Source organism: Ooceraea biroi, chromosome 12, assembly GCF_003672135.1.
Source record: "Ooceraea biroi isolate clonal line C1 chromosome 12, Obir_v5.4, whole genome shotgun sequence".
In the NCBI taxonomy this organism is placed as follows: domain Eukaryota; kingdom Metazoa; phylum Arthropoda; class Insecta; order Hymenoptera; family Formicidae; genus Ooceraea; species Ooceraea biroi.
Window position 1 is genome coordinate 6,216,800 of NC_039517.1, and position 11,413 is coordinate 6,228,212.

Sequence of the window (11,413 nt, forward strand, 5' to 3'; positions counted from 1 at the left end):
AAACACGGCTTGAAGTCGGATTGTCGACGGAAACCGAGCAAGATCTGCGCGCGCGGAATCTAACGGCAGATTGGCAGCAGAAACCGAGCAAGATCTGCGCGCGCGGAATCTAACGGCAGATTGGCAGCAGAAACCGAACAGGATCCGCAGCTTTCGACGGTATTCAAATTTACACGGCTATGAATATGCGTTTTCGCTCCGCACCGCTATGCGGTGCACGCGTCGAGTTCTTACTCGATGTTAAGATTTAGCCTAACAGTTATATAAGTTAATATACGCGCCTTGGCACGATAATATTAATTTTTCTGAAAATTTTTGCACTCGCGGCACAGAGGCTCCAGAGACAACGTCCATGTAGTTCACGCGCGCCACGAGCAATCTGAAGTTCGAAAGCAAAATTCGGACTTCGGATTAGAATAAATTAACAATAAGAGAGAGATTATGCAACGACCTGTCAGAAAGACACATCAAGCCAAATGTACTTTAATTTAACAAACAAACAAATGCGTTCTTTTAACACATGGTAATATAAAATGCCAATTTATAGTGTGTTAAAAGTAAACACATGCTTTAATATGTCGTAAATATGAATGGCCAAAAGCTGCAGATTCTGTTCGGTTTCTGCCGTCAATCTGCCGTCAAATGTTAGCAGATCCTGCTCGGTTTCTGCCGCCAGTCTGCTGGCAGAGTCTGTTAGCAGGCTCTGCTGGCAGATCACTATCCTAACGCGGACATAACGGATGCCAATTTGCTATCGACTTCTGCAGTAATCTGTTGCCAATCTGCTGGCAGATTGCACACATTTTGCTTACTGGGGAGATTCGTCAATACCGAAATCGCGATGTGCGTTACGATCTGTAACAATGATATATTACGCGAGAAGCTTTATGTTCTGTAAGAGTGTCGAGAATCGTTGTGGCAAATCTCTCTTTGAAACACTTGAAATCGCGAAGAATACGGGACGCCGATCCGCCGATGATATTGACAATACGCCGCGACTTCGATCGTTACTGACGAACGATTCTTTGTTTCAAACTATGAAAAAGCAGCGAACGATTCAAAACATTTCCAAGGTCGATATAAGCAAAGATGAAAATGTCAAACATTATTAAAGCCAAGAGTCCGCGATGTATGTTCCAGTAGATACAAAATACGATGAAAAGAATTTAATTGAAAGGAATTTATATATATATTTAATAGATAGAGAATATTATAAATAAATGTGGAATTATATTAACTACTGTTTTCTGCGTACAAATTTTAGAATCGCGCGAGCTTTAGTCAAGAAATATTTAATGTGGAAAATAAATAATAAATTTTCGAATTTCGGAAGAACAGATAAAACAGTTATTATAATTAATTACGAATCATTGACGATGAGAGAAACTTGAATTTTGCAAGCTAAATTGCAAAAATGTAAAATATTGAAGATCGAGATATATCTCGCGTGTTTTTGAATATATCGTACGTATTCGATAAAATTCTCCAAATAAAACTATTGAGTATTTACTAATTAATTGCGTACTTATATGTGCAGCGATAAATACTATCATATCTCGTGAGTTATCATCATAAATGCGCATTAAGATTAGATATAAATTTCAATCTACAACTTTTCGCACACAGACACACACATACGCACATGATTAGTTCACAGAATTAAATATAAATTCTTCCAACATTGTTTTTGCATAGCGCATGTTTTTATTATCATTGTAACGCAAGGAGGATGGGAAATAAAGTTATGGTTGCAAAACAAAACGTGATAAAGTCTACGAATTTTATTATCTCATTAGCTGTGCATTTAACAAAAAAGCTTGCATTTTATTGCAAAATTCTCATGAAGCGAAAAACTTCATTTCAACAATGATAATATAAGATACTCCAAATTATGTCTACATGTTGAATGTCTTCATCACATTACATTATCACTTTCAATATGGATTATTAATTAATGTTATGATAATTAATTAACAATTGCAAGTGCCTTGCTTGCACGAGCACTTTCCGCCCGATTTGCAGCTGCATTGATCTGTAAGAAAGAATATATTATCTGTTTATTTCCACAATATTTAAGAGAAAGCCTACGAACTTCTTTTATGTGCACTTGTTTAAAAAAGACAGTAATATACCTAAAAAAGCTGTCTAAAACAGCTTTCTAATTTGTCTACTCTTTCCGGTTATTAAAAACAAAAATTATTGCACAGTTACAAAATTACACATAAATTGAAAACCTTTATAAATAAATTCGATGGAAATAGGAAAAGAAGCACGCGTAAGCAACAGGACTAAATGTAAGAGGAATGTAGAAGTATTCCCCGAGGCATCATTAAACATTTCATTGTGTACAACAATCGTAATTATCGCGTGAAAATTCCGAGAAACCACGTCAGGCGCAATTGCGTCACGCGGCTACCAAATCTCGCAAGAAACCCGCAAAATTGCGATGCGCAGTGCGAGGTGATACTAGCCGGCCGTCATTAGCCGGTCATTGTCCGCGATGGAAAACAAAAAAGATAGTGCAGTCACTGTCGGAGCGCATTCTCCCCGTGGACGCATTGCTGGGACGCGGAGAGACGCCCGGCACGTTGTTGCGAGAGGCAGCCAGATAATTCGCACTTGGTTGCGATTAAAAATAACGAGCGAACGGCAAATTGCGCAATTGCGAGGAGAGGCGAGCGAAGTGCACCGTTAATTCCTAATGCGAACGTTACCTTTGCATCCGGAATCGCAGCAACACGAGCAGTTGTCGCCGCACTTGCAGTCCTGGCATTTATCTGTAACAGATTTTTTAATATTGCAGAAACACATTTATTACGCCAAGATACGGCATGGACATTTAGATAATACATATATGTATTTTATTATGCTTTAAAAAAAATTCTTTCAAAGCCGCGCGTAGCCTTCGAAAATTGTGCAACAGGCAAATTGTCGTGGCAATAATGTGTAGTCCAGTAATTTCAGTAAAGGCAATTAAGCAAATTCGATCAGACTAGGTGGATTTTAGTCGTCCTGTGTGCCGAGATCAATGACAATTAGACATTGAACCGGTGCGAGAGGTCTCTCCCCAAGAGACAAATTCTCCAGCCATTCACCGTTCATCAATGATTCTTTTACAGCCGCCAGAAAGAGAAAGAGAGAGAGAGAAAAAAAGAAAGCGTGCGACAATTGAGGAAACGTCATGTCAAATGGTCCATTAATGTCTATTAAGCATTTATGAGCGCACTTACCCTTGCACTTGTCGCATCCTGGTCCCGGCATCTTCGGTTGATTCTGGCGTACGGCGCGGCTCGACCTCTCAGATAATGCAGCGGAGTAGTCACTTGCCGGGACGACGTCGGGACTTGGAATTTATCGATCGTTCCCCACCGCGGCCGGGCTTGGTTCCGAGTGGCTTGACAAGCATAACGCGCGGCGTGTGCAACCGGCAACATGCGTGCCATGCGCAACGATTCAGGGCCGTGTGTACCGCGGCGGCACGGCTTTTTCTAACAGGTAGTCGGGCAGGCTGACCCGGAAAACGTCGGTCGTTGCATCGTAGAATCGCTGAAATATTTGAGAAAGACAAGGATGAAGCTTTGCGCAAAGCAGAGAGCGAGAGAGAGTTTGAAAAAAAAGAGCCGAACTCCTGCGGATGAGTTTTGGTGATCTTCACTCAATCATATCTGCATCGAGTTACCCACATTTAGTTATGTTAGCATTTTCTGTACGTGAAATTCGAGCAGTTTGAGCATCCGCACACGTTACAATCTGAAACAATTATAAGAATTGTACACTCACGTAGGAAACTCCACATTATCTGCAATAATTAGACCATATAAAGAACGATACATACTATATTTTAAATAAACGTTTACACGATGCTTAACTCGTGTCTATGGTGCAGAGAAATGGAGCATTACGTAAGATCAAAAAAGTTTTGACCAAGTACGGCGTGTCAAGGATGCGAAAATCGTGACAGGTATCCTTGCACGTAGGAAGCTCTCCTTCCTGGTCGCATTAATTAAAAATATACTGCCCTCAATATCGCATAATTAAAAATATATTGCCCTCGATATCGGCACGGATTTCGAAGCTATTATTAATCCGTGATTAACAGTCCTCCCAACGTGATACGACCCTAGTCGCGGGGATTGCAAGAAGCGACGCAATTCGCGCCTGGTGCGTCGTATCGATAAACGAGAGCCTCCCACAACATTCTAGATTCTGAAAAGTGCGCGGCTGGGAAGTGCCGCGCCCTGAGTCATGCCTCGAGAGTTATCCATGCGGTTTCTTATCGTTATTAACGTCGTCTTTTTCGAAGCGAAATTTATGATGTACGTCGTAAAACTGTTAAAATGCTTGCCTTTTTCTCCGCGTAACTCGTATTGCAGAGTTGCGATTTCGTCCTACGCGGTGGGCGTAAGAGCACTCTCCTCAACAGGTTCCTTCCTGCAATTGTACGCAGTCCGCACCGTTCACAGTAGACTTCGAAAAACAGGCCGTTCGAAGAGTAAACTCATTCTTCCTGCTGATGTCACGGAAGTAGGAAATGGAATTGTGTCGCGAAATTATAACTTGTTAAACTTTCTAGAGAGAGGCTACTCAATCCTGCGGAAAAAGCTGGCATGCAGCAAAATGCTGCGTACGACTTTACAACACGAAAGCACGAAGTACGAAAAAAAAAGTAATTTGTAATAAAATTGCACGTTTAATTGAACGAAAGCTAATTTATCTCACAGAAGTTAAAACTTACAGCTCTAATAAAAATATAAAATAACATGTGTCATAGATTTCGCTGCTGATATACATCATAACAATCTAATATTAAAATATCAGTAATTATATACGTGAAAACTGCGTTTTACGAGCCGTCTGCTCAACATGCACGGATTCTTCTGCGGAGGTATAATGAATTTCAGGTTGCTCCGAACAATCCGTTTTCATTGATTTTGCCCGACCTAACAGAAATATAATGCCATCAGAAATTAAATTACACATATATTTTATTTATGCAGAAATCATCTATTTTGATGGCAGGTACCTTCGTGTCGAATCACGACTTTATCTTGCGTGGTACGCAGCAATTCGTTTATGCGGCTTCCTACTTTTCGACCTTCCATTTCTTTTATCTGGAGAACATGTTGAGAAGAACATTATAAATACGTATTTTCTAAAGTCTTATTAAACCAAATTTTTCGCACACAAATTACGCACCGTGCGTACATGCGTCGGGAGCTCGTAGTGCACTTTTGGATGTAAAAAGTTATCGGCAACGTTCTCATCTTTTGCTGCAGTTCCAGCCGTTTCCTGTAGCACAAAATAACACAAAATGACGTAGATTGTAGATTGTGCTTATATATAATTATTAATTTGATATTAAAGTATCAGATTTTATATAATTTTAACATTATATTAATTTAACTATAATTACATAATTATATATTAATAATCAATTATATATACAATTAAAGTTTAAATAATATTTAATTTATATATAATAAATTAATTATAAATAATATTATATATGTTAACTAATTGGTTAATAAACATTAATTAAAAAGATTTATAATATGTAAGAAAATAAGATAAACATTGGGGGGGGGGGGATACAATAAGAAAGAAATAGGTTTTTTATGTTATATTATTATCCGTATCTTTTTTATAATATCCGAGCTCTCACCTCTTTCGGTTCTTTTGGAGACAATCGAAGCTTCATCCGCGGTTTTGGACTGCCAGATGACGTAATCTGCTGCTTCCTCGGTGTTAACAACATCTCGTTCGTTTTGGGCCGTACATTTTTCACCAGACAAGGATTCGTACTCCTTATGTACATTGCGACCGGCGATATTACATGGTCGTAACTTCCGATTTGTCGATAAACGTTTTTCTCGTGCGGACTGATGTCACGCCTCTGTTTACTCGCGCCAGCTATCAGATTAGGAAAGTACGTGCGCTTCGTGTTCGTGCAAGTTCGTTTGACTGGAGTTTTGCCAGGAGTTATGAACAGCTTCGGCTTTGAAATAACCACGTTATTAAGGGAATAACGTCTCGCTGAAGGACTCTTCTTCCTCGTCATTGGAGACTTTGGTGATCCTAAACGAGCTGAAGGACTCTTCTTCCTCGTCATTGGAGACTTTGGTGATCCTAAACGAGCTGAAGGACTCTTTTTCCTCATCATTGGAGACTTTGGTAGTCCTAAATGAGCTTTACTAGTTTTTTTGACGACTTTCTCACCACGAGAGAAACGAGAAGTGTTTGATCTCGATTGCTCAAACAAATTTAGTAAAGGTTTGGCTCCTTCGAGATAGTCTTGATATTTCTTGACAGTCATTAATGTTTCCATGAACTTGGAGTCGTTAATGTTCGGCAATTCAACGGCTGCGCTACTTGGATCCGACTGCTGCGCCTCTGCTGCTCCAGAAGAAACCGGCTCGGAGCTCGCGTCGATCTCCTTCATTACTTTCGCCGTGTCGAGGCATCTCTGTCTCTTCTTCGCGATCTCGTACATAAGCGTGTCCTCCAAATGATCCGGATTTATCATTTCGTAACGTTTACTCGATTCAGCCTGCTGCTTGCTTCTAAGTACATCCGATATGCTCTTCGAACCAGCCTCGTCACGTTTTTCATGTGACAGCAAGTTGCATTGAGGGGCTTGCGTTTCAGGTACCACATCAGGTTTGCGTGCCGGGTCCACGGTGGAAGTTGCAGCTTTTTTCAGTTGTTCATAAATGTTGGGCGAGTCCAAAGAAGCCATCTGATTTCCACACGCGAGCAGAATACGCTTCATATCTCGTAGAGGAGACTGCGACCAAATTTTCTCTGGGGGAGACGTATCCTCGTCAGGGTACAATATTTTGCAGAACGCCTCGAGAGATTCGAATGTGCTTGTGCTATCGTGCGGCTTTGGACTTTGCGCACTAATCTTTGGCCTACAGATCTTTTTAGGGCTTTTGATACGTCGAGTAGGAGTAGGCGTTACGCACAGATTTTTATTCGGAGTCGCGACAGCATCGAGAGATTTCCGCGAGGAATCAAGTTGGGACTCGTGACAGTCTCTTGAATATTTTCTTCCATTACGTGTCGACGTGTCGATATTCGGGGACCGAGGCCACTCGGGAACGGTTTCATCCTCTATAAACTTGCACATCTTCCGAAGTTCCTCGGTTAATCTGCACAGACTAATTTCCGGGTACTCCAAAGCTCCCGAAGTATCGTTGTTTATGACCGATTCCTCGATTATTGTCAGTAATTGTTCCGTAAAGTTTCTGGGCGAATCGTAGAAGTTTGCAGACATGCGTCTCAAACATTTTTGTACCATTCCTTCCTCCTTCCATGGCTTTTGGTCCTTAAGCGAATTTAATACTGCCCTCAGCTCGGATGGATTACATTCCTCCTCCGAGCTTCTCTCGCTACTTACAGAATCACGTTTCTGATCCTCCTTTGTGGAATGAGAATTAGTCTTCTTGTTTGTTGATGTAGTGGAAGACTTTGAGACCAGCAATGTCTTGCACGGAGAAATGACTATTCGAATTTTTGTATTCATATTCATAGCTGCGTCTCTGCTTGCTGAAGAACGTAGCTCAGCTTTGACACCACTGTTAATGTCCATTTTTAAATTATCGTTAACAGTCACGCAACTCTTGGATCTTCTAATTTCATTAAATGGAGAGCTTATAATTCTTAGTGAACTTTGGGACACGGAACGTGGACAATTTCTACTTAAATTGCATTGTACTTCCACGTTTTTATTTTCACTGAAATGGAGAGTGTTGGAATTTCTGTTGACTCTGATCTCTAATGCGGAACTCGAAAGTTCTTCAGCAGTACAGCTTTCTTTACTTGGACACTCATTTTGGAACAGATTTATACATTTATTTAAGTCTGGTTTTAGTGACATGTATGATGTCTCATCCGACACATTTATTATATCCTTTGAAAGAGCTCGTCTATCTTTATGTGCATTCTCAAGAGACTCGGGTAGCGAGATGTTATGTTCACTAGCCAAATGACCCGCTAAGATAATAGATCCAGTATGAGATTTATTTTTTGCATATTTCTGCTGATTATCATGTTGCCTGCCTTTTGTAGAGCCAATGTCCAAACTGTCTTCCGAATAGGCTAGTGACAAAGTCTGATCCTCTATAAACGTCTGACCTGTAAACACATGCATCTGTTTTAAGCTCTACTTATATACATACGTGCACTATCAGAAACGTGTGAAACGCGATGAAGACCGATGTAAAATTGTTAATAAACAATGGCAATCTATGCATCATACACATGATGGGCAGTATTTACGTCGTAGCGTTTAAAAAGCAAGCGTATATAGACAAAGACGTGGCATGCATTTTCCACCTAACGCATATACACATTACAACAATACATTCTCCTTGATAGACTCTGGTAACAGAATATTGAATAACAACGTGGGTTACACTTACGAAAACTGGTCAAGGAATCCGTGAAATCATTGGCTCGTCTTCGTCGATTGTTCATGTTTCACGAGCCAATCTGTCTCCGATGAAATTTCGCAGCGTGAAACACCGTTTAGACATGCAGAAATGAGCTGCTTGATACAAAAACTGTCGAAAATTCACGAAAAGGCAACACCCGTAACGGACCTCGACCAAACTTACTTTGAACTAGCATTTTTTTACGAATAGGTTAATGGTACGCGGCATCCTCGTTGGATGGCTGCACTGACCGCTTTCTGCCTCATTTTAGTTGCAAAAAGTCCCGCTACGAGTCTCCACTGCCTTCAATCGGAGTAGTACGACTCAACGGCGAAGAATTAGAATTTTATAACTTTGAATAATTTTAATTTTCAGATAAAAGCAAATTCTTTATTTATAAATAATATTGATAATACTTAAATCAAAAACTTCATTTTTTAGTATGATCAGCAATGGATCAAGCAAAACATTCTTGTATATTTTTAAATAATACTTTTCAATGCACAAGTGTGTTTTCAATGATTTCAATGAAGAAAGAGAGAAAATGAAAAGAAGGAAATCTGTAGAGAAAAATGTGTATTGCGTTATTAAGTCGTGTCTTCCTAGAAATAAAGAGTGTGTTTGAAACTTCGAGTCTAATTAACGTTGACTCCTTGCAATAACATAGCATTTGGATCTTTGGATTGGAGCAGACATTTAGGAGTAAATTCAGAATTTTTACGCAATTTTCCAATGAGTTTGGATCAACAAGCGAACGTTGCCGTTCCATCGTCTATAACATACGATCAGAAATACGTGGATTTTGTGGAAGACGCACTGAAAGAAACAGCCAGCGACTTTGGAAGAGAAGGAAAATGTATGTCGTTTGTCATTTACTACTTGTTATCTAATATTATTAAGTTACACTATTTTCTAACATTTCCACACACTTTCTGTATTCTAAATAAAACAACTGCACGTTTGAGAACGCGAAAACCGTAAATATGTAACAAGAGAGACAGAAATGTGTAGGAAGATTGAGGTTAAGTGGCACAGTTTGTAAGAAATAAACATTAAATGGACGAATATTTTTGTTAAGCAACTATTGATAACATCGGTGGTGTGAAATATAAATTCTTTCAGTTTCTTATCAAAACCTACTGAAGCTATCTAAGCTATTCGGGAGTGTGTTTGAAAGAGCGTTAGATTTGTATGAACAGAAGCGAGTGACGCAGATATCAACATCTAACGCGATTATAACAGAGTGCAAGAGTGCAAAGGAGGCCAGTTGGCTGATGCAAATTAAGGGGCACTCTGGTGCATTATACACACTTTTCCCCGAGGTGAACTATTGCACCTGTATTGCCTTCAGGTACATAACAATTCTACATAAATTGTTTATCTAGAAATTAGTGTGATCATGTATCAAAACTTTACACCTTAAAATTAAGTAGCTTGCGACTTGCATGAATCACCAAAAAAATCACAAAAAATTCTTTTATCATTATTATAGGCAGCAGGTGTTAAATGATCGATCGGTTTTCACGTGTAAACATGTTTTGGCCGCTTGGCTGGCCAGTGTTGACACTGAAAAATTGTTGCATCAGCAACTAACGCAAAAACAGTTTGATGGTTTATTGCTGTATCAGATCTCACGCAAAAATGAGTCTGTCTAGCGTGAAGGATTATATGCTGTCTGCAAAGATAGGATTGGCAAATTTGAAAATTGTGATACAGTTGTTAAAAGCCATCAATTTCAAGGAGGTATGCTACACTCACTCTTGCGCATTTCTTTTCGTATCATAATAAAGAAACGTTCGTACATTTACTCAGACAGCTATCTGCCTCGGCAGTAAAAAGGGGTTGAAAATTACAGTTGAAGACGCAAGGTGTATGCAGGCTAGTGCATACATCCCAACCGAGGTCTTTGACGAGTTCGAGTCGAAGGAGGATGCTACCTTCTCGATTAATTTAAACATACTAGTAGAGTGCCTCTGTATGTTTTGGCCTACTTCGCAAGAAGATTCCATCACAGTACAGATGTTTTACAAAGTAAACTGGATATTTGAGAAACAGTAGCAATGCAGCAGTGTAACAATGTAATACGACGGTACGATATCATTGTAGGGCACAGGCTATCCTCTAAGCGTGATCATTGAGGAGGATGGCGTCATAACAGATTGTTCGTTAAGAACTCTAGAAGTAGACGCGTTGTTGAACTTCTATCTCGAGGACGTTGTCAACAAAGTAGTATTGCAAACGGAACTGTTGAAGGATGTGATAGCCGAGTTAGATCCAACCAGTGAGTTGGTCGAGGTATAACGAGTGATTTCATCAATTACGTAACAGATTAATACTATGCTGCGCTAATTAAACGTTTACGGACATGCATTGTTCTCCGTGTAGCTGCGTTTATCGCCGGAGGAGCCGTTCTTCAGGATCAGCACGAACGGTCTGGGCGGCACTTGTCACATCGACCTGCCTCACGAGAGCTCATTGATAGATACTTTTCAATGTACGTCAACGGCGATATCCAATTTCAAATTGTCGCACATCAAGCCGGCGATGAAACCGTTATCGTGCGCGAACAGGGTTTCCCTGAGGACCAACGACGCTGGACTATTGTGCTTTCAATACATGATCAAAACCGAGAACGGCCACACCTGTTTCATAGAATATTATGTAAGATTCTTTATAAGGAATTATGCAAGCAGTCATCTCGGTAGTTCAATTCCAATGAATTTTTCGCGTACGATGCTTGATGTAGCATGCAAATTATATATCCGCGTATATTTTACTTACAGATTTCTCCATTGATAGATACGGACGATTGAATAACAATAAATAATTGTACAGGAATAGTAAAATTATTTCATGCCATGTCAGAGTCACGGTATGTTCCAAGTGCCTATTACAATGTATCATAGTTGTATAAAATATAATTCTAGTTTTTTTTATATTTTTATATCGATGCTTCCTTTATTTCCTTCTCTTCTAAA

At 39.7% G+C, this 11,413-nt stretch overlaps 2 protein-coding genes and 1 non-coding gene across 3 annotated transcripts; 1 reads left to right on the forward strand and 2 right to left on the reverse strand.

Annotated features, from left to right (window-relative positions):
• Positions 1-1,766: 1,766 nt before the first annotated feature.
• Positions 1,767-4,495, reverse strand: LOC105280528 (the record flags this gene model as incomplete). The annotated part of the gene is made up of 5 exons (XR_003407334.1): positions 1,767-2,032; positions 2,715-2,777; positions 3,231-3,546; positions 3,684-3,750; positions 4,346-4,495. It is a non-coding gene; the product is annotated as a hypothetical protein (transcript).
• Positions 4,496-4,673: 178 nt separating this feature from the next.
• On the reverse strand, positions 4,674-8,620 carry LOC105280529. Its single transcript, XM_011341137.3, has 5 exons — positions 8,424-8,620; positions 5,663-8,136; positions 5,197-5,289; positions 5,024-5,111; positions 4,674-4,940 (listed from the first exon to the last, which is right to left on the reverse strand). The coding sequence occupies exons 1-5, from the start codon at positions 8,476-8,478 to the stop codon at positions 4,822-4,824; spliced, it is 2,829 nt and encodes a 942-aa protein (XP_011339439.2). The 5' UTR covers positions 8,479-8,620; the 3' UTR covers positions 4,674-4,821.
• Positions 8,621-8,821: 201 nt separating this feature from the next.
• Positions 8,822-11,373, forward strand: LOC105280530 (cell cycle checkpoint protein RAD1). The gene is made up of 7 exons (XM_011341139.3): positions 8,822-9,291; positions 9,558-9,786; positions 10,064-10,178; positions 10,248-10,466; positions 10,542-10,730; positions 10,821-11,096; positions 11,219-11,373. The coding sequence occupies exons 1-7, from the start codon at positions 9,168-9,170 to the stop codon at positions 11,246-11,248; spliced, it is 1,182 nt and encodes a 393-aa protein (XP_011339441.2). The 5' UTR covers positions 8,822-9,167; the 3' UTR covers positions 11,249-11,373.
• Positions 11,374-11,413: the final 40 nt, after the last annotated feature.

Excerpts from the sequence above, each read along its gene's own strand:
- LOC105280529 (XM_011341137.3), bottom strand. The coding sequence starts at position 8,478 with ATGAACAATCGACGAAGACGAGCCAATGATTTCACGGATTCCTTGACC. Across the intron at positions 8,137-8,423 it reads GGATTCCTTGACCAGTTTTC|GTCAGACGTTTATAGAGGAT; the intron begins GTAAGTGTAACC and ends ATGTGTTTACAG. Across the intron at positions 5,290-5,662 it reads CTCCAAAAGAACCGAAAGAG|GAAACGGCTGGAACTGCAGC; the intron begins GTGAGAGCTCGG and ends TTTGTGCTACAG.
- LOC105280530 (XM_011341139.3), top strand. The coding sequence starts at position 9,168 with ATGAGTTTGGATCAACAAGCGAACGTTGCCGTTCCATCGTCTATAACA. Across the intron at positions 9,787-10,063 it reads TGCACCTGTATTGCCTTCAG|ATCTCACGCAAAAATGAGTC; the intron begins GTACATAACAAT and ends TTGCTGTATCAG. Across the intron at positions 10,731-10,820 it reads CAACCAGTGAGTTGGTCGAG|CTGCGTTTATCGCCGGAGGA; the intron begins GTATAACGAGTG and ends TTCTCCGTGTAG.